Source organism: Hermetia illucens, chromosome 1 (genome assembly GCF_905115235.1).
Source record: "Hermetia illucens chromosome 1, iHerIll2.2.curated.20191125, whole genome shotgun sequence".
Taxonomy (NCBI): Eukaryota; Metazoa; Arthropoda; class Insecta; order Diptera; family Stratiomyidae; genus Hermetia; species Hermetia illucens.
Window position 1 is genome coordinate 20,260,333 of NC_051849.1, and position 22,637 is coordinate 20,282,969.

The 22,637-nt window shown below is 45.2% G+C and overlaps 1 protein-coding gene across 1 annotated transcript in view; it reads right to left on the reverse strand.

The window, feature by feature from the left end:
• Nucleotides 1-22,637, reverse strand: part of LOC119646408 (pikachurin) — a 590,540-nt gene that overhangs the window by 113,367 nt on the left and 454,536 nt on the right. Inside the window, exon 8 of the mRNA XM_038046853.1 lies at nt 5,688-5,877. Coding sequence (XP_037902781.1) covers nt 5,688-5,877 — 190 coding nt within the window. The remainder of the gene's footprint in view (nt 1-5,687; nt 5,878-22,637) is intronic.

The following is a 22,637-nucleotide window of genomic DNA, read 5'->3' on the forward strand; positions in this document are numbered from 1 at the left end:
AGGAATACTCACTGCTTATTGAAGGGTAAATTATCACGTAGGCAATGTAGGGATAGATTCTGTTATGACAAAACCTCCATATTCACTTTTGAAAAGTATGTAGGTCAATGCACATAGGAGAATACTATAATCGTTCTTCTAGATCACAACTCCGTGAGGCGAAAACTACAAGAAGGATATAAAGTGAACAGTCAATTTATCCGTCCGAATTGTCAATAGAGCGTGTTGCACACGAGGTGCTGTTAGTGTTCCTGACTGCCGCATGAAGTCTGTCATATCTGATGAGTGTTTTTTAACTTTATTCTTTTTTTTTGTTTTTTCCTCCTTTTTCGTCCTTCTCTGCTTCTTGACTCCCATAAGAAATCTGCATTTCAGAGTTTGTATGGTGTAGGTACGGAAAAGTGGGAATCTCAATGGTCACACCTTATTATCGAATGAGATTTAAACGAAGGATCGAGGATGCAATCCGCTGAGGTTGGCCTTATTTCGTTGCGATTTACATACTTGACAGTTTTCCTGCAACTACTTAGCGTCCTGAGTTACGCCATCGCTCCGTCTATGGTCAGGTATACCTACCTGCTTTTTCTACGATAGATATTTCTTGACTGGCCCTACAGGCTTTCCGGCGTGGTTCATCTTCACCAGTGCCGATTAGAAGACCAGAGTCTCATTTTATCTACAGTCAAGCAGTTTGAAATGACATAATGGAATGAGCGATGGCCAAAATACCATCCTGAGTGACCGGAGATGTCCAAGAAGGATGAGCTATCCTAAAAACCGAAAAAGATTTTTGTAGGCTCGTACGAGTGCCCCTGTTTGTGAAGTTTCAGGATCCGGTGCGGACCCGGATATTGGTTAAAGGCACGTGAATTTTATATAATCACATGTGAGGGATGGAAGTGCTTGCTCAAATTACCCCACCCCCATTCCTCATTCCTGAGCCTGGCTAGCATAGAGACATGCAAGCATGAGTCGAAGGGGTACTTCGATGGAGCGTCGCACCTTCACAATCAATTTAGCATCTTTTTACGTTTTTGTGATAGCCTTTCCTTCTTGGTCGTCTCCGACCACTTAAAATGATGGAGGCGCGTGCAATGATTTGCTGCAGATCTTAACAGCGGGCTTCCTATTCATGATAATGAGCAGAAGGGGATGGGGAAAGATGTCTTTACCACGATCCTCACTAGCGTATCATCCAGTGAAGTGTCACCTCTTGTGCATTTAATATCAAGCGAAGTGTTACCCGAGGTGATATTATGGTAAGCCACTGTCATTGTGGATATGCACTGGTCGTCCAAGCAGACGTGACAACAATTAGGTTAAGCGGAGTTGAGCTACTTTGCTTTGTGAACTACTGGGCAAACTGTTCTTCACAGCCCCTGCAATTCTACTTCTACCATCCTGGTCGGGCGGAGTCGAACTGGAGAAGAGTGCTAGACCATGGCGACGGAACTTTCAGTGGAGCATCTGTATTTAAAGGCAGACTTTTACGGTCAATTTCGTCAAATGTTTCTATTTATTTATTTTTAACTCTGCCACCTAAGCCAACTCCGGCTAATCAAGATGGTGTTTTGATCTTCACCAATCCATACAAGTGCTCCTCATCGGTTTTGAGAAGGTTTTCGACAGAGTTAACTGGGAGCATATTGGAGCATCGGGGTGAAATCTTGGAAGAGTATCGGCATTTTTTACGCTGCCTTAGCTAAGAGACATGGGCGAGGTGGAGTTCCAACAGACTGTGTAATTTTTTGTAAATACTTCCCTGACACTGGTAATGCCCGATTGCTTTTCCACTGAGTCATGAACTTCAACCAAATGCCTTTGGATTTGGAGTCGAACTGAAGATAAATACCAAAAAAACGAGGTTCTCAGTCTTCATTCTCAAAACGAATGAACACAAGTTTCTCGGAACGTGAAAGGAGCTTGAGCACTTCCCGGGAACCAAGCAAAATTTGAAAAAGGAACTTGGACATGAAAAAACGATTTGGCTCCATGGCAACACGAAGGCTGCATATTGAGCAAGGGGGTCAGGAGCTTCCATGACCAGGAAGGCATCGAGACGTGGCAGGTGAAGGGGAAGAGTGTCACAAACTCCATCGCTTGACACAACGTCTAAACGATCGGGAGGAGGTATGTCCCATAATCACAGAGTACAGATCAGCCAAGGAAAGACTCCGCAGCACAATAAAGAGGAGCAAAGCTCGCTGCTGACAGGACTTGGTCGACGAGATGAACCCGTGGGGGCTCGGTTACAAACTGGTAACTCAAAAAATCGGGGCCTTGCGAAAACCCTGTTCACTTAAACAGATGGACCGTAGTGTAAGGGCACTATTCCCTGCGCACCCCGTACATAATGATGACAACAGTGTGGAGAGTGCCGCGAATTGTCCACTTTTTTCCATAAAAGAGTTGGAAGAGGGAGTCCCCTCTGTGAAAAATAAGAAGGCACCAGATCCCGATGGCATCCCAGCAGAGCTGTACAAACTGGTGATGCAGCATCCGCAGACCCACTGCTCGGCGCATTCAATGCATGTCTGAAAGAGGGGATTTTCCCCTCTCGTTGGTAGATGGCGAGGCTTGCCCTGATCAGCAAAGGGAAAAGCGACTCTGAGCTGCCATCATCATACCGACCACTTTGTATGCTTGACACTGCCGGGGAAGTGCTCCAAAAAGCTCATCAGAAATAGACTTGGTAAAATGAAACGTGCTCCCGAAGACTTATCCCCACAGCAGTTCGATTTTAGGGCGGGGAGATCCACAATCGATGCTTCATGCAAGCCGTGGATGCCGTTCGTCGAGCGGAGGCACACAGCCGGCGGCCGGTTTTGACGGGTGCTGCTCTGCGTGACGCTTGACCTTAGGAACGCCTTTTATTCCGTAAGATGGGAAGACATTCCAGGCACACTACACAGTATTTTCCACGTCCTGAATAATCTCTCATGGATATTGAGGTATTATCTGAGCAACCGCTCCCTGCTCTGTGAAACACTAGAAGGTCAGGGGAGGATAGAGGTCACATTGGGGATAGTGCAGGGATCCATCCTTTGATAATCTGCTTAGACCCGACATGCCAGAAGAGTTGCGCCTGGTCGGTTATGCAGATGATGGCGCCGGGCTGGCTGCTGGACACGCTGTCAAACATGCGCTAAGCAGAATTGGCATATTGATCCGAGGGGAAGCAGATGTATGATTGCTAATGATTTTAACCTTGCACTGGAAAAAAAACCGAAGTAGTCATCATGAATATATCGATCGGTGAGACGAAAATCGAATCAAAACAAACGGTGAAGTATCTTGGAATGGCTCCTGAGATGAGCTTCCTCGAGGAAGTCAAAGCAACAGCGGACAAAGCTGCAACTGGAGTGTCGGCCTTAAGCGGCTAATGGCAAATATTGGGGCTCCTACGTCTAGCAGGCTGCGTCTCCTGATGAGTTTAATTCAGTCTGCGCTTTTGGCAACGATTTATACCGTAAGCGTCTTGCACAAGTACGGATAAAGGGAGCTTTGCGAGTGGCATTTGCCTACCGTAATGTCTCTGAACCGGCCATGGTGGTGATTGCGGAGGTAATCCCCGTTAGCTTTCTTGCTAGACGAAGAAGAGTCACGGGAGGTGGTTGCTCCAGAAGAACGGCAATGTACACTAGATGAGTGGAAACTCTCTTGGCAAAATGAGACTAGAGGCAGATGGACTGCGTGGCCCATCAGCAACTTAGGAGCGTGGCTGAATCGGAAACATGGTGAGGCTGACTATTTTCGTACCCAGCTCCTAAGTGGGCATGGAGATTTTCAGTTTTACCTGCATAAGATTGGAAAGGCACGGTCTCCGGATTGTGTGCTTTACAATGGGGTTGTGGACGACGTCCAGCCCACCTTTTTTTTCTTGTGAAAGGCGGGATGGGATTCGTCAGTAGCTCTTTTTAAACGGAATGGATTTCTCTCCAAACAACATTGTCGAGGAGATGCTGAGGAGTGCTGATAGGTGGAGTCGCGTTGTGCATTATGTTCGGGTTGCTCTCGTTGGAAAGAATATTGGGTTCGACCGGTGGAGGGGGTATATGCGGTCTTCCGTTTACGGTACCTCTTAGTGGATGAGGGTAGATTTAAGATAATATCAAGTGTCTCATTGCCCCGGTAATACTTGTTCAACCAATTTTTTGCTTTGATACTAACAGCTTTCTGCTTATTGGTAAAATTCACCTTCCATCACCATACGGACACGTAGGTCCTAGAGCTCTAGAGCAATTTGCAATACTTGTGACAGATCTGTCAAAGGGGACTGCGTTAGAAATTTCTTACCACACGTCATCGCAAGGTTACCAATAGAGGGAGGATACCAAAACAATCCCGATCAGCCCTTGTAAATGGATTTAGGGATTCTGAGTCCGCATCCACTTGGTGTCATACGAATAGTACAAGCGCCGTTTTTTCATCATGTGGGCGATTATATAAAAAAATAGCAAAGCATTTTCTCTGCCCTGGACGGGTCGCCTTCGATTCTTCGATTATTGTTCCTGGATTTGAGATCACTGGTTGGATTTAGCCCCCAAGAAGATGGGTAGCGTATCCCTCTTATCTTCGTTAGTGAAAATAGCTGGTCAACTGGTTCCAGTGCTTACCCTGAGTGCACTGAGAAATGTTGGAAGAGAAAAGTCAAAGTGCAGTTATCAAGGAATACAAATCGAGAAAAAGCAAGCAAGGGTGTGAGACCATGCATGGTATGCGCTTCTGGGATGGGACTCTTTAATTTTTCAGGAATTCCAGGGAGGTCCAAAGGCATTATCGGGCAAATTGACTTATTAGACTTCTTCGATGGATTTAACTTCCATATTCCTACTCCCTCTTTGGTTCGGTTGCAAGTTCGAAATAGGGAGGGATGTACGGCTTATATGTTACTGGGCCTTAAAGGACAATTTGTCCTGATTTTTAAATCAAAGCTCCGCCATGATTGCCAATAGCCATTCCGTGAAAATTTGGTAAGGTTTTCCAAGTTTTCCAATCTAATACAAATAAATAAGGTTACATCCTTTCTGGTGGTTATTTTGTCAGTTTTTGGTTACGATAAAATATGTAGAACCGAGCTTTACTTCGGTTTCATGACAGGTTTGGATTCTGTATGTTTTCAGTGTCCTAAATACCGGGAGAATAATCTCTCTGGTTTTTCCCTTCGGAACTTACTTTGTATACGTTTGTATATTTTGCGAGAAATAATAACCATCTATGCGGTGGCTGCATACCATAGAGTATACTTCGTGGTGTTGCCAAAATATTCCAAATAAAATCCTTCAAGTAGTAAAACCACAAAGTTTTGAAGGGAACAGCTTTTGTTCGGTTGGTTAATTCAAAAGATAAATGGGGTACGTATGCTGCATGCACATATGGACACAAGTACAAATGTGGGGCTAACTTTACCCAGGACTTCACTTTCTTAGGGAAAGCGTTTCAAAAGTTACGAAGGATAATAATTGCAGCAATTATTATGCTAGATAAAGTTACGTTGGCGCACATTCGCGCGTTCAGTGGAAAGGCAACATACGTGAGCATAAGGAATTCCAGGAACATTTGATATCATCTCATATCCTTTTTAATTACATAATTCTTTCCTTCCGCGTGTCTCCGCCCGCTTCACCGTTCAAACAAGTAATACATTTCTAAACAGAATATTTCAACCACTACTAAATTTAACTTACGTATTCCGAATCCTTTAGTCACATCACCAAGCGGGTGCTCCTCGAATTTATATTCATGCTCGTTCGCTATAAAACGTCGAATACATCCCACCATACCCTCATAGACTGGCAGACGCTTAGCAAGTCCTGTGATATTGCCGGTGCCACCGAGAAAAACGGGCTCCCGAAATGTTATCCTCGAAAATAAACCCTGTGAATGAAAGTTGGAAAATCAAGAATGTAGAAAAACCATTTTTACTCAGAGGCTACCGTAAATTTCATTTCGGGAGGTAATACGAGTATAAAAAGTTCAGGGTGGAAAAGGGAAACAGAAGGAAAAATTAACGCGCTTTCAACAATTTACGGGGATTTAAGTGCAATTTAAGTGTTAATCCCAAACAGTTGCCTTCACACTATTCCAGTTTATGCTCTCTCTCTTTGCAGTGAAATTAATGATGAAACGTATTAGGGAGAGTGGAGTGAGTATTCTCTCTGTAGTGGATTTTCCGGTGAGAAAAATAAACTGAGATTCGAGTTAAGCCCTTGGTTTGGATTTGTGGACTATGTCGGGGTGAAAGGATTTGATAAAATGAGGACACTTTTTGCTTCTGAATTCTTGAAGGTTCATTTGTTTGTTGCTACTGATTTCTTGTACAATATAGGTAGCTTGCCAAAAGTGATTATTAGGAGCGCTATATGAATGCATTGACCGATGAAAGAACTGAGCTAAGTTTAGACCTAAACCTGATATAAGTGACACCTAAGTCGTGGTTGCGATTATTCAACCCAACATTGTTTCCCAGTGTAAAACGAATTTGGACTTTAGATACAGCCTCAGTTTCAACAAATTCGACCTTTCCACACGAACCCACCTCCACTCAAATGTCAAGGCCTCAACACGTGCAATGACGTAGCCATTTTCATATCCAAGAAATTCCTGTCCTCATAACTTTCCCAGATCCCAACACTTTGAATTCTATTGAAATTATCCTCATCTCCTTCGAAACACCGTTTTCAATAGTTTTTGTGGCCTTGCCTTCAACACCAGCAACCTAAAACAAAATCCATTCTTTCTGTGTATCCCAATCCCGCACACTTGGTAAACCCTGGATCTTCATAATTGGCGGAAACGTGAACGCCCTGGTTTGACGAACGAACAAACCGAAACCAGACGTGCCCCTACTGATTCCTCACCAATTAATATCCCAGAATCAATCATTATTGTCTCCCCCCCTACCTTTTAACAACAAACACTTTCCCTTTCCTGGAAACCATCCTTCGGATCAGCGATTACCTCATCGAACTATCAATCTTTGACTGAGACGACTGGAGACGCATAAGTATCGTCCTGAAATTAAAATTTCAACTTATCTTAGTCCCAATTTTCCAACAATATGCCACCCTTCCCCAAAACATCTCTTCGGTGAAAAAATGAGCATCCTAGCAGACCACCTCCTTCAAGCACATTGATTCATACTCCAGCTCGGTCCAACGAGCCCATCTCCAAACTACTCTTAAGTTCATCCTTGCTACCTCAGCAAGCCAGCACAAGCCCCTTGTCCCAACCACTCTCTGAGCCGGAACTCCGCGAAAACATTCCACCTATCCATTCCGTCAGTCTGAACAACATTGCGGTTTCAATAGTCGCATCCAAAAATAGGAAATTCAGCGGATTCGACCATACACCTTTGTTCGTCCTCAACAAATGCACTGAAGCATTTCCGTCATCCCATCCTCAATCGTCAAAAACTGCCACGACTGGAAAAGAAATACCCAAGAAAATAAGAAATCCTCTAAACCTTGATAGCTACAGGCCTATCCCGATCCAATTTTCAACCGCAAAATCTTTGAGCTATGAGACCTTCGATCTAACCTCACATAACATATAGCTACAACTCTCGGCACCTTACTTGTCTCCTCCTGGTATCCCACAAGGATTAGTCCTTTTTGACACTATTTTCGCCTTGTTCAGCGGCAACCTTCGTAAACCATACTAAACCCAAATCCCGGCCAAGGCCTTCAATAAGTGGAGTTAGACAGACTTTACCAATATGTCACCAAGCCACTGGCCCATGCAACCGCTGCCTTCAGATGCCTAGGCCCTATCATCAAATATAACACCCCAACTCCCATCCCCAGCTCCGCCGTCCAAACGCCGGAGCTACAGCGGGCGCGTGTGGGATTCATACCCATTAAAAACCACCCCCGGTTTCTCCAGCCCCAGCCCCAGCCCCTCGGGACCACCATTTATTACTTCGGGCGATAGGTTTGCCCTTAGACACTCGTCCTTCTCCTATTTGCGGCTTTCCTCCTTCTTTATTCCTTCAGCAACTTCTCCTGCATTTGCATGATTGCGGAGCAAACCGTAAGCCAATTCTCCTCGGACTTCAGCATCTCCTCAACCAAGCTCTCCGGGATCACGCTTCTGTCCAGCACCTGATTTAAGCTTCTCCTCTCCATTGCAAATCTTGGGCAGTGAACCATCACATCCTCTGAGTCCTCTCGTATGTCGTCGCATCTGGGACAATTCGGGGTACAACTGGGTAATGTGGTCCTCATGTTTCCGCCAAAACCATACCTTAATGTTGGGAATGAGCCTGTGGGTCCACCGATCTTTCGTAGACTCGTCTAATCTGCGTTCTAAAAGCAATCCAAACCCTGAAAGCCAATCACCGGTAAACCGAGTTCACTGTCCACCCAGGTGACGAGTAAAGCAGGATGAAGCGCACCACTCCGGCTGCTACCACCAACTTTCGCAGTGCTTCGGCCCACTAATTTTCGGCAACATTTTTACAAGTGCTGTGGTGGCACTGGTTGCCTTTTGGCATGCATATTCTAGGTGTTTCCTAAAACTCAATTTGTTGCTAATTATTACCCCCAGGTATTTGATAACCGGCTTTGATACGACCGTATATCCACCGACTTCCACTTTCATAGTGTTATTTTTCCTGTGGTTGGTTATTAAGACCGCTTCCGTTTTCGAGTCCGCCAAGGTCGGCCCGGCCCTTTATAGCCAGGACTTTACCGCTCTTACTGTTTTCGTTACGTAGACCCACATCTCCTGGGTGTTTTGCTGTAACAACCACACCTAAGTCATCAGTAGAGCCGACATTATTAGTCCCTTCTGGGACGGGAAGAGCAAGGACTCCATTATACCTGATATATCCCGGCTGCAACAGTGTACTCTTTGGGGCTCTCAACCGTCCAGTACCAGAGAGTCCTCTCCGAGGGGTTAGTTAGTTTAGTTTACTGGGGGGAGCCGCAGCTCCTAGCACTCCGGCCATTGTTAGGCCCATTGTACTATCCCCGTAAGTTGCCTATTCAATAGCTTCCCGCCTACGGTGTTCGCAGACGTCAGCCAATCTGAGAACATTCTCCAGAGGCAGAGAGTGTGCAGATTCTTCATTGAAAAAAACCTTGCCAAGGTGTCTTCGTGTGAGATCTGAACATGCCGGGCAGCTGGATAAAAAGTGCAGGGTCGTCTCCTCCTCCTCCTTACATTGGCTGCACATAGTCGAAACCACTACCCCAATCTTTTTCATATGGTAGCTTAAGGAGCAGGAGGGATAGTTCTCCACCAAATTCGCTAAGTATCCGGGGACACATATGTCAGTCAACATGATATGGTCTTCCGCTCCGCATCTTCTGCATTGCTTTGACCTGCCATGCATGTCTTTGTATTATATATTATAGTGATCTCCAGCCTGCTAGCCCTTATGTCGGCTTCCTGTCCTAACAACTTTACGATGTGGTTCAAAAATTTGTCCGCGGTTACATCCTTCGGTTTGTTAAGTCGCAACATAAGGTCTCCCTTCTGGGACCGTCTAATGCGGCTGACATTGTCTCCCAAGTTGGTGAGTTCGGGGTATGCCTTCACTCTTCTAAGAATGTCGGTGGATGACCCTTCGCCTCGTTTGAAAATGATAATCATCTTCGGTCTTGTCTTCCTCCGATCGTTTCTTTTCCGCGGTTTCACTTTCCTCCTAGCTTCCGCATCCGCGTTTGCAGGTCCGGTCTCTTTTCTCGAGGTCGCCATTGCAATAGTTTCACTCTCAGCTTCAGTTAATGTTTTCATGAGCTCCGCCTTTCTGGCAGTTGAATTGTTTTTTATTTTCGGGGTTTGCTGTCCTGTTGAGTCATTCAGCTTTTCGCGCAGCCTCTTCCCCGGTTTCTCCCCTTTTGTATTTTAAACAGGCGTTACTTGAGTTGCCTGGTTTACTTTTTCAATCGACGGCTTTCACCCTCGTTCGTCCTGGGCCTTGCCGTACGCCAAACGGATGCCTCTTATCATGGCCCTTAAATTCTGGTGAATGCTCCTGGGCTTTTTTATGAATTCACAAAGCTCCATGATCTTTTTACTTAGGGCAGTAAAGGCAGCTCCAGAATGATCGTTGCCCAAAGCATCGCTCGGATGATTCGGCATCAAGGATTCTTCCTCATCGAAGACTCCCGCTACACACTTCCCACTGGGGGTAGCGATCGCGGGGTCTTGTGCCCGTGTGGGAAGAGATTTGCGAAGAATCGAGCTCCTTCTGAACGGGTCAGCTAATGGAGCTAGTTCCAGTCCCTCCCGTACGTTTCTAACTTTAAATCTCACAGTAGCCAAGGGTCCCACTACTGAGACACTGCGGTCGTTGGATATCGACGGCCGGGAGCCTGCTTGCCCACTCCCAAAAATCGCCGGTACTGGGTTTCCGAAGCCCTGCAACGCAACTTTATTCTCCTTCTGTTCCTCCATGTTTGGTTTCATTTCTGGGTATCCTTCCCATAGCCACTTTTTATCCAAGCGTGGGCGTTTACTTCCCACCTACCCGGCCTGCCCATAAGCATGCACATACACGTACATTTCCGGATGCGTGCATGTGCATACTCATGACACATTGGCCGCGCATTCCCTTTTCCACACAAAGAGACGCGCCTGATGGGAGATTTGGCAACTCCACATAGGTGTTCAGTGTTTCGGTGATCCTATCAATAGGTTAGCTATACCATTGTCGAACGACAGCTGGGACATATAGGTGGTCAATATTCAACTTGGGCAGTCCAAGCTTTCCAACTTAGCAAGAAGTGGCGGACGCAACACGCAAGCGAACGACTATCCCTTTTGAGGCCGGTATAAGCGCCTCTTTTGTTACGCACATCCAACAGGCAACTCCTAAATCTATTGCTGATCGCAAAATGGTCAATCTGATTGCTCTTACGGTGCCGGCCAGTTGAAACCCAACTGAACTTATGGTAAGCTCTGTGGTTGAATAATATGTCAACGATGAGTAGGCCGTGGAAGTGGTGGAAATCCGCGAACCTCCCACCATTACCGGTGCGGTCGCCAAGACCGTGCTTCTCCATCATATGTACGAGCAAGGTGTTTTCAGATCCCACTTCACTCATCAAGATGACAATATCTCCTTTAGGATGCCTACCCTGAACCGCTTTTAACTGCTCACAGAAATCGTTTTCCACTATATCGGAAGCCTTCGTTGGTGCGTAGCATTTTACAATTATGAGCCTGGACTGGAATCTTGCAGTCAGAGGTCTGTCAGAAACCGGCTCCCAGATTAAAAGCGTCTTCGGGTAGAAGCCAGAAGCAGCCCAACACCGGATTCGCGTCTGCTACTATTTGGCTTTCCAGAATACAAAACACATTGCCCTAAGTGTGGCGAGAGGGAGACGAGTACTTTCTAGAGTCACATCATCTTACTTCGCTTACCTGTGAAGAAAATACTGCTCAAGCCAAGTCTGTACTGCTGAACTCAAATAAGGGCCTACGAAAGTGGAAGAGAACATCCGCAGTGCACCGTACGCTCTTCGTTGCAGCCTTCCTTCCCCCAGCCAATCTTGAGAGAGGCACACCGAAGCTTTTTTTATTTTGATCGTCGTTGACGCCAATTTATAAAGCAGAACGATTACCGGCTTGGCCTCAACTCTCGGTGTTTCGAAGAGGTCAAAAGGGTCGATATGTTCGCTATGTGTATTCCGGGGTTTTAACTGGTTAACATGGGCTTGGTAGTAAGCATCATGGTGACAGTTGAAGTTAAGTGTCCAGATGGCAAGATTTTGTCAAACACAGATCTAACTTTTAATCCGTCACAACCGCGTGCGGAGGCTTCATGCCTAGAATGTACGATGATTTCTTGCCGTAGCATTGAATGAATTTGAGGAGTTTCTGGTCAGTGTTTTCTTCCACTTTCTTGAGTATCGTCCAGCAAATCCTAGTATCACTCGGTTTGGCAATTTGACAGGTCTTCCAAGAACTCTCGTGTCTTCACTGTTTTAGTGTGTTTCCTCTTGTCAAGTGCTTATCGACTGAAAGCGCCAACCACGACCAAATAATAGAGCTGGTGGTATGTCCAACGATATCAAGGGGGATGCGTGTTCAGGGACTTCCTGGTTGGGACCATGACCAAAGTGTATACTTGATCGGAGACGTCGCGGCAATTGCACATTTCTTACAGTGTTTGACGAAGTTATCCATGTCACGAGTGATGCCATACCAAAATTGACTGCAGGAAAAAAGCCGTATATGTGATGTGCTCTGGTCACTATCATGGAGCTCTTCGAACATTTTCTAGTGAAATTGTTTAGGAATGCTGACTCGGTCATGGAGAAATATACTGGGAGTTGTTGTTCTTGCTTGCGGTGCCACCGAGAGGAATGAAATTCGACATTACTATACTCAAAATTTGCCTATAGTTAAATGATACAGAACAGATGCAAGAGAAGTAGAGGCTTCCCGAAATGTTCTGAACAAAGTTGAAACACATTGATTGAAACCGGGATCAGTAACATACCAATGTCGTTCTCCCATTCGTTATGAATAGTTCTGAATGCTGACCGACTACAAAGGACCGTGAACGGCGCCTCACAGTAATGGAGACGAAGATGTTGGATTAAACGATAACACGTCATGATCACCTTCGAAATGAGAATATTCGTGATCGATATGAGCTTGCTGGCTCGTAATTTGAAAGCCTTGCGACTAGATCCAGATCAGGCCTTTGACCCAGCAAAATACCGAGGGTTTAAAAATGCGGCTGACAGGTCACAAACTAAAAATGGGAGTCGATTTTAATACTACTCGGAAAAGGAACCAAAACCGTTTATCACTTCTTCCCCCCTTCCCCCTCCCCCCTCCCGTTCATCAGCTTTCGCAAGGAGGTATATCACGATGTCCATGATCTTGCGCACCCAGACATCCGGACAACAAACTGATTAGTAACAGGAAAGCGTTTCTGGCCCGCGATGACTAAGGACATCAGTTGTTGGGCCAGACAGTGTATCGCGTGTGTGAAGTGCAAGATCACCTAGCATGCAAAAGAAGCAGACATATTCCCTGGTCGACCAAACTCTTTCACAACAGTCACCTCGTCATCATTGGCTTTTTACGAGAATAGAACGGATTCAAGTATCCGGTGGCCTGAAGAAATAGCCCTGACTGATATTACTGCACAGTCATGTGCTGAGGCACTCTGTCGAAAGTGGATCCTTCGCTTTTGTGTGCCAGCCGTAGCTATAACAGATCAGGGAATGCAGTTCGAGTCTGCTCTTTTCTCGGAGTCATGTGTTCATCCACTGAAAGCGCCAACCACGACCAAGTAATAGAGCTGGCGGTAGGTCTAGCGATATCAAGGTTAATGCGTGTTCAGGGACTACCTGGTTGGGACCATGACCAAAGTGAATATTTGATTGGAGACTTCGCGACAATTGCACATTTCTCATAGTGTTTGACGAAGTTCTTTATGTCACGAGTGATGCCATACCAAAATTTAATGCAGGCGAAAAGCCGCATGGTGACTATCATGGAGTTCTTCGAACATTTTCTAGTGAAATTGTTTAGGCAGCAATACGCTGTCATGGACAAATATACTGGAAGTTGTTGTTCTTGCTTGCAGTGCCACAAAGTGGAATGAAATTCGCCATTACTGTGTTCAGAATATGCCTATAGTTCGATTATATATGGTTGAATAGACGCAGGAGAAGTAGAGGCTTGCCAAAAAGTCCTGAAGAAAGTTGCTTGAAACCGGAGTCACTAACATACCATGTCGTTCGCCCTGTCTTCCTACATAGTTCTGAACGCTGATCGACTATAAAAGACCGTGAATGGCGCCTTACAGTAATGGAGACGAAGATGCTGCGTTGGATTCGTGGCATAACACCCCATGATCACCTCCGAAACGAGGATGTCCGTGGTCGATATGAGCTTGTTGGCTGGTAATTTGAAAGCCTCGCCACTAGATCCATATCAGGCCTTTGACCAAGCAAAATATGGAGGATTTAAAAATGCGGCTGACAGGTCACACACAAAAAGTGGGAGTCGACTTCAATACTGGTGCGGTCTACAATGAAGTCCGTTCCTCAAGCAAGGGCCTAGAACTGGATAGCTTGGAAAATTAGATATAGCAAACATTAGTAGCCGAAAACTATCAGAAATGTCATGCAAAGATGAGTGGACCTTAAAGATTATCAGTTTTTTTAACTCAATATATCCCTTATATCTTGCTATGTACGTTGATTCTACTTCGTTTTAAGTTACCATCTTAGATCTGCTTTAAAGTAAACCGGGGCATGTAAGGATGGCCCATTCTTTTAAGGTAAGAACAACAGAACAGATATTTAGCCAACTTTTCTAAGAATAGCTATGAATTTGCCGCAACAATTTCATATTCACATTAGTCTTGTCATTTATCCAAAAGGAAAAAGATAAAAGATTAGCGGTTATTCACCGCAACATCTAGACGTCAAAATAGATTTGGATCCTTTCTCGTGTTGTGTACTCAGATAGACATGCTTGACATCAAGTACGTACCCATCGCATTTCCATGTCAGGCCAAAAGACATGATACCTAACCCTAAACCTTTCCTGTTTGTCTCAAAAAGTTATTAATATATTTGCCATGTTTACCTTCGCTGATCCCTAAACGACGATAAGGACGATAAATATGTCAACGTAAGTGCCACTTTTGTCAACTGATTTCGGCTATGAAAACCAGAATCTTATCATACGAGTATATGTAAACGCTAGGATATGGAATTTGATTGTTTCATGTCGTGGCCTCACAACCGCTGTTAAATTCCGAATCGAAACGGAAAGAATTACAGGTGAAATGGGTCAGGATTTCCACAAGACTGGAAGCAGCGGATTTGTTGAGAAATTCAGGACAACATTTAAATCCAACTATCGTGAAATCTGGATACGAGATATGTTCGCAGAGTCACATTCAAATGTGGAACGAAAGCAGGAAATATCATTCGGAAAAAACGACGATTCACAACGAGGCAAAAAAGGAGTTCTCATTCTGCTCCTTTTAATCCGGAATCTTCCAACATATCTGTTTGCCGAGCAAGCGACATATTACGAGGTCGATTTGCTTTCTGCTCGTGCCCCAGAATTCTGTGTACCAACATTGCGACTATTTATACTACGTATGGTCTCGGCAAAGGACAAATTTATCCTGATCCGGAGGAAAAGTCTTAGAGCAAATCCGTCTAGACAAAATGTTTACTCCCCATTAGGGAGGAAAAAAAAATAATTACTTTCATGTTCATGGATACAGTTAAGCCTATAGCAATGACTTTTGATTTATGATGTATCCGAGATTCACGTAGAGCCTTCCCAGATTGATTGGATCCAAGATGATTTTCATTGAATATCAACCGGATTTATATTTCATGTTGTACGGAATATGCGATTTCTGTTGGGAATGTATTGAAAGGATAAAGGATGTTTTCGCCTCGAGTATTCGGCTGTGTTGTGATCGAAATCCAATTCAGAATCTAATGAGATATTTATTTCAAGTTTTACGTTCTTAGTTGGTATCGCGAGTGAAGAAAAGAGGTGGGGAGGTCCAGTCGGCTCATATTTCTGGGCCTATTTCAGTTTATTACGGTTATTATTGGATGCATTTATATCCGAAATATTTTTCTCATGAGATTAACCCTCCTTTTGTCCTTCGTGGTATGAACAGCTTGCGTATTGAAAGATACATCTCGATTTGACTGGAGTATTTGGAGTAAATAGACAACTATATCCGAATTCAATGAGTTTCTAGCGATGGACGCCGACTGGCGAGATAGGCACCAAAACTTTTCGGAAGAATAAGAGTGCGAGAATAATTTATACCGTCAGATGAGCCAGGATTACATCAGAGATGTGAAGATGGATCTTCTATCGGAGGAAATGGAAGCGTCTTCCCACTGTTGTGCAGGTAGCACTAACACCTTCATGCCCTCTTAGAAGCTGGGCAAGGATATAATTAATCCCGCAATGTTTTCAATTCAGCCAAGGATCTACAATTTCATTTCGCCAAGAGAGTTGACACTCGTTGAGTGTATGCTGCCATTCATCAGGAGCAACCACATCTCTTGAGCCATCACCCTGGCGCCCTACCATCACCGGTTTCGAGACAGTGTTTTGCGCAAACCATTAGTCATTAGTCGACTTATGGCCGAAACTCCAGCGGGAGCTTTGTGTGCTGGTGCTTTTATTTGCTCAAAAAAATGTATCTTTGGGTCGGGCGTTAACCGAAGATACTTAACAATTGGTTTTGTTTCAATGATAGCTTATTGACTTCGGCTTTTCCAGCTTAAGCAGTCATCCATCCACTCACCCGTCGCATCGATATGCCAAGTCTGCTTTGCGCCTGCTCAACAGTACGTCCAGTAACAAATGCTGGAACATTGTACAGCTGCACTCCTCCCAGAAACCTGTCCTTTCAGCATATTTCACGTAGGATTTTATTAGACAGAATTTCGGCTGTATGCCGGACAGCTCTTGTTAAGCACAGGGAACGCATTCTCCACGAAAAAATGCACAACTCAATGGTCCTATTTCGTTGCGAGGTCCATTATTCCCCTTTCGTGGCTTCATAGCAAATAGTTTTTCCAGGTAAGTTAATCAGCCTTATAGAAAACCTCAATAACGAAGTCAGGGTCTACGGTTTTCAGATGTGAAAGGATTTCTAGCGATCATCCACCACGAGGAGAAAAAGTAGGTAAAGGTTTGTCCAAAGACAAAGAGGCTGCAAATCAAACGTCAGGAGTAGAAAAGACGAAGAAACCAAGGACTAGAGCGTCGACTCTGCTCATTAAACCGATGGAAGACAACGCAATTGCGGATGTCCATAGTGAAATCCGTTACAGGATGAAGCCCGAAAACAACGGAGCAGAGGCGTCTTCTATACGGAAAATGACGAGCGGTGGAGTCCTCGTCGAACTGGGCTCGAGGGCTACTAGCAAGAGTACGTTCTGCGAAGCGATCAACGGGTGATTGGGGGAGAAGGATGTTTCTAGCCTAGAGCCTACGTGCTCTCTAGAAATTCCTGATCTTGACTGCTTCACAGAAAAGGTCGAGGTGGAGGAGTCAATAAAGCGTAAATGTCCAGAGGTAACCAATGCCCGGATAGATATCGCTTCTGTAAATGCTCGTGGGCAAAAACTCGACATGGTCGAAGTTCCCTAGCAATATGCCAGGAAACTCCTTAACAGCTGGAGAATCAAAATTTGATGGGTAGTATGCGGGGTACGAATGCGGATAGTCCCTACCATCCACAGGTGTCTGGACTATGCAGCCGCGTCTACCTCCAGGACGAGCCCAACTGCATCTCTTTGTCAAGACTGAAACCATTCGTCGAACCGAGGAATGTTCAACAAGCGTCAAGTTCGCCCAGTAACACCATTGGTGGAATCGCGTCCCGGGTTTCTCCGCTGGACCTGCTTAGCGGCATTGCCGACAAAGCGTCGAACGCACTGAGCTATCGCTGACACATCCGGACCTGATATGTGCTCTCCTAACCGAGCAGCGTTGATTACGAAACCAACAATATTTGTTTGAATCCATCCGCAAGAGATAGCTCGGTATGTAGAATAAATTTACTAATGTGGCTAACATATTTGTTCATTTTACGAAATTGAAAACATTGCTGACATCAAGCGTTACGAGGAACGCCAACCATTTAGATCGGTGGATGTGTACCTTAGCTCGACGAGTTGCATTGTTGACCTCCATAACAGCATCCACTATGAATCTCTCCATTCTAAAACCGAATTTTCTTGGCGGTAGGCAGTAGGAATTGTTTGAGGGAGTCTACTCCAAAGGAACTGTTCGAGTACTTCCCCGATCGTGTCAAGCATACACAGCGGTGGGGTTGCAGACGGCAACGCAGGATTTTCTTTCACTCTGCCATCAACGCAAGCCTCGTCACCTTCCAGCGGCAAGAAACAATGTCGTCCTTCAGGTAAGCGTCAAACGCCCCTAGGAATAATTCTGAACGATGGCGAAACATCAGTTTATATAATTCTGTCGGGGTACTGTTATTATTTTTCATAGTGAGAACTGCCTTTTCAAGCGCTTTTATGACGAGAAGCTCGCGGTCCGTACGGGATGTCTAGAAAATAATGTCCACTGAATGCGGTCCATCTGTTCGAGATTAAGCTACCAGCGCCTCCGTAGAGCCCCGAAATATCGGGTGACAAGTTTATAACCGAGTCTCGTGGATCCTCATTCATTGCGTCGAGTAGGTACTCCCAGCAGCAAGCTTTGCATTCGTTTATCACGCTGCGAAGTCTTTTTACTCAGTCATTGTGGTGCAGGCCTCCTTCTGAGCATTTAGTGGTACTCCTGCCGCAGGTTTCCATTTTCTTCTGTTCACCAATGCGTAGAAGGTTTGTCACCGGTGGGTACCCTATTGACAACAGTGATATTACTCCTAGAAGGGTTCTCCACCGCGGTTCTGCCTGTTCCAAAAGTTTTCGACGAATCTCTTGATGTTGACCTTCGCGGAGACCGATAGATAGCGTCAATTCCTCTGAACAAGATCTGGTGGTCACTTACCGAGAGTCTTCCTGAACTCGCCACCCGTTTACCGTTGGTGCTAGTGATTTCGTTTCAAAGGCCACATCCGGGATGCATCTTTAGCAGCCGGAGGTGCAGGAACGTTGGCATAGATACGGTATTTAAAACAACGAGCCCGGTTCCCGTCTAGATTTGCAGGAGAGTTTAGAAGTGAAAGTGTACAATATTTAATCAGGAAGGCCAGTGCCTATGAGATACACCTTTCCCGGCCGACTAGTCCCCCCTCTTTGTCTGCCAAAGCTTCCACCAGCCCGACGATGTTCCCAAGTCAAATTAACAATCGCCCCCCCCCCCCTCCCCTCCATCCGAAGGACGCGTTTCTTGTTAGGTAACATCTATATAACGCAACTCGGACGATCGTCCTGCTGTTGCTGCATTGGCGTCATCGCGCGTTCCCTCCTACGCCTCATCGAAGCCCGCCACCCCTGAACCGTAGGTTACACCTGCGGTCTTTCCCAGCCCATGTCGGTCCAACGGACCCCGCTGAACGTTGCCTCGCCACCGAAACAACTATTCATGTCGAGGCTTGCGTACCTATTCACTTCCGATGATATACTAGCCGATATCAGGAACAAGGCCAACCCAACTCTGTTAACTCTCTACGAACTTAACTCTAACGAAGAATGGATCTCCAGACCGAGTAATAGCTTCCTTGAAAGAGACGTATGCCCACGACTTCGATAATATCGCCCAATCTAAATAGAGGACTAATAATAATAATGGCTGGTGCGACAATCCAATTGAATCAGGGCCTTGAAGTGTGTTAAAGCACTTAATTCAAGACCGTAATGGTACGCTATAGGATTACATTACCCTGTAGAAGGTAATGTGGTCGGCATTGCACTCGCCCGTGATTATTACCCTGATTCAGGTACTCATTCACAGTTGGGCCGACGTAAAGTCGCAATACAAATCTCACTGCGACCAATGATTTTTTTAACCACGACTTTCCAGTCGACAGCGTAATGCTCTTACTACTAAGCTATCCGGACATCACAGGACTAAGCTCCGAGAAAATTTCCAGTCCGTCCGCCTACCTCGCCGATTTCCATAGCTTAAGACTGTTTTACCAAAATGTAAGGGGTCTAAGAATCAAGCGGGTTTCAAGTCATGTGCCTTTGCTTTCTAATATCATGTCATCTTCATTACTGAAGCTTGTTTATTTTACTCACTGTGTGTTTCGTTGAGAGAGAGATTGCACTGCGTTTGGCAAAACAACTGACGGAGGTGCCCTAATAGCTGTCAAGTCCCCCTCCGTGCCGAAACCACCTTTTCCTCCTCCTGCTCCAACAATGATTCCCATCATCCTGCTCTCAAACCCGAGATCTCCTGACTCCACGTTCCTGTCGCGCGCAAGCCTGCCAAGTTTAGCTTCGTAAAGCAAATTTCGAAGGTCTGAGCGCAGCCCTTGCGAGAATCAACTAGGTTCCCCTAATCTCCCTATGAACCTGTGACCAAACACTCAATACCTTCTATACCACTATATCAGATCTTCTTCCTTGTTACCTTCCCTCCTTTCATAAGTCCCTATGCTCTTACTCTGTCTGACTCTCCTTTGGTGAAGTTCAGAAAAACTTCGTCAAAAACAAACTCTCATCTGGAACTTATGCTGATTTGGTTTGTTGTCAAAACTCTGCATTTCTCGACTAAATCCTTAATACTTAAGTCCCGAAAGGAATATCTGTGTTGAAGGCTTACTGGAGCACGGAAACCTCAAACATTTCTGGTCCCATATTCGCAATTCCTGCCATCTAGCCTAGCTGTGGCGGCAGTGTGAACGCCACTACCGATGCAATGATTTAATGCCGATAAATCTGGCGGCCTGACACGAGGCCGATGCGGTTCGGTTCTTTCCTCCTTCCATTAAATTCTCTGGCTGCTCTGCTAACTTCCCCTAACTGTCTTGTGGTTTACTTTTGTTGCTACTATTCCTCAAAGTATGTTTCCTCTCATCCCTCCTCTTTCCTCTCGCTCTTTTAATATGGATATAGCTAGCCCCGAATCATCTAGCATTCCCCTCCTTATCGTGTACCTCACTGGTAAGCTTGGCTCCAATGTCGGCCCGGGTTAAGACGGTCTTCCAAAACTGTTTTTGCTTAAAACTTGCTGGTCCATCATCTTTTCCTTTTCTATTATTTTCAACAAGAGTCTGGAAAGGAAGTATTTTCCTGGCCTGTGTAAAAAGACTCTTCTCATCCCGATTCATAAAAGTGGCAATCGCACACTTTCCGGGAATTATTGTCCCATTTCAATCCTCTCCTCCTGTTCCGAAATCTTGGAAAGGTATATTAGCGACTGGTTGTCCGCCCACTTTAGCCACTACATAGTGAAAGAGCAACATTACTTTGTGAATCGCAAGGTCTACTGCCTACAACCTGCTTGACTTTACCAACTTTGCCGCCAAATCTCTAAATTCGGGGCAGGAAGTGCATAATATCTACACTCACTTTGCTAAAGCCTTCGACGCTGCAAATCACAGACTTTGTCTCTAAGCGTGCCCACACCACTTGGTTCATAGCTTACCTGTTACCTTTTCAACCGATCCTGCAGCATCTCTTTTGATGTCTGAATATCCCAATGCTTATGCCCCTCCACCGGCGTCCTAGAAGCATCCATTCTGGACATTTTACTATTTCTATTTTTCAGCCATGACCATCCCCTCTTCTTACTTGTCCCTGTTTGCTCTACGCCGATGACCTTGGGCTGCTTTCCGCTATATCGACACCTATGGACTGTGCCTCCCTTCAATCAAATCTAGGCATTCTGGTTCTGCTAATGATTTAGCGTTGAACGTTAGAAAGTGTCACTCTATGTGTTACTTGCTTAAATCCTCACCCTCTTCCTTCCCTTGCTCTCTTAATGGTTCCTTATCATATAAGAACTCCACTCAAGGCCTCGGATTGACTTCTGGCAATGAGCCACGCTTCGATCACGTAATCGAGCAGTGAAATTTCCGGGCTTTATACTCCGCTCCTCCTCTGATTTTGACTCCATTCAACCCTCCTGGCCAACAAATCATACTACTCAGCCCTACGGATTATGAAAAGTAAGTGCACAGGAAAAATAAGCTCCGAATTTTCAAGGCCACTATATGGCGTGTGCCACTGTACGGCTGTGAAGCGTAGAGTCTAACGCAGGTGTTAGAGAAGGCCTCCAACACATTCGAACGTAAAGTTCTACGTTGAATACTTCGACGGATAAAAGATGGAGTAGATTGGCGGATTAAATACAACTATGAGTTATACTAGCTCTATGACGACCCAATGGTAAATCTACAAAACTTGCAGTGTGCCGGTCACATACAATAAAGGGACGACAAGCACATACCTTACAGTATATTCAAAGGTACAATCGAAGGACGCCGCTCGGTGAAAAAGCCAGGTAAATGGTGGGATGACTCCATGGACGAGGCCAGTAAAAAGCTGCTGAAATTTTCCAACTAGAAGACGCAGTCGAAGGATTGAGATGGCTGGAGGAAGTCAATCCTAGAAGTCAAGGGCCGATTGGCCTGTCGCACCATTGAAGAAGAAGAGGAACCCCCATAGCTTTCTTCCTCTCCCTCGTGAGAAGTGCCGTCGAGTACTGATCCGTGAATTGGCTGAAAAGGTACAACGTAAACTTTCCGGACATCTGGGTTTATGCACATTATTTAAACTTTCCTCGTGTATGATGGACGGCTCCGCCTCTAATAACATCACCTGCCGTTTTGTGTTTTATAATACATGTAGCGCAAACATTTTCAACGTGGCCTTCTCGCAGCTTGAACTCTATTTCCATTCCCGGATTCCTAGACTTTATCGAAGTTATAAACACAACAGCTGGTCCCTTGAACTTCACTTCTCTAAGTAGTTTTAAACAGGTTAAGGTTCTGCTTTTCTACTCCTCCTGATCACAGTAACTGGAGTTTACTCTGTTTATTTTTCGTTAGTAATAAACGAATAAATAAATCATTATTGCCAAATTCTTGAAGGGGCAACCTATTTAATGTAACGTTGACAGAGACCTTTCTTTTACTCTTTTACAACCCGCTTCAATAGCACTACATGCTTCCAACGAAATTGTTTAGTCGTCTAAGGATCCCAATAGCATAGAAAAAACATCGCAGAGATGTAGGGAAGCCCACG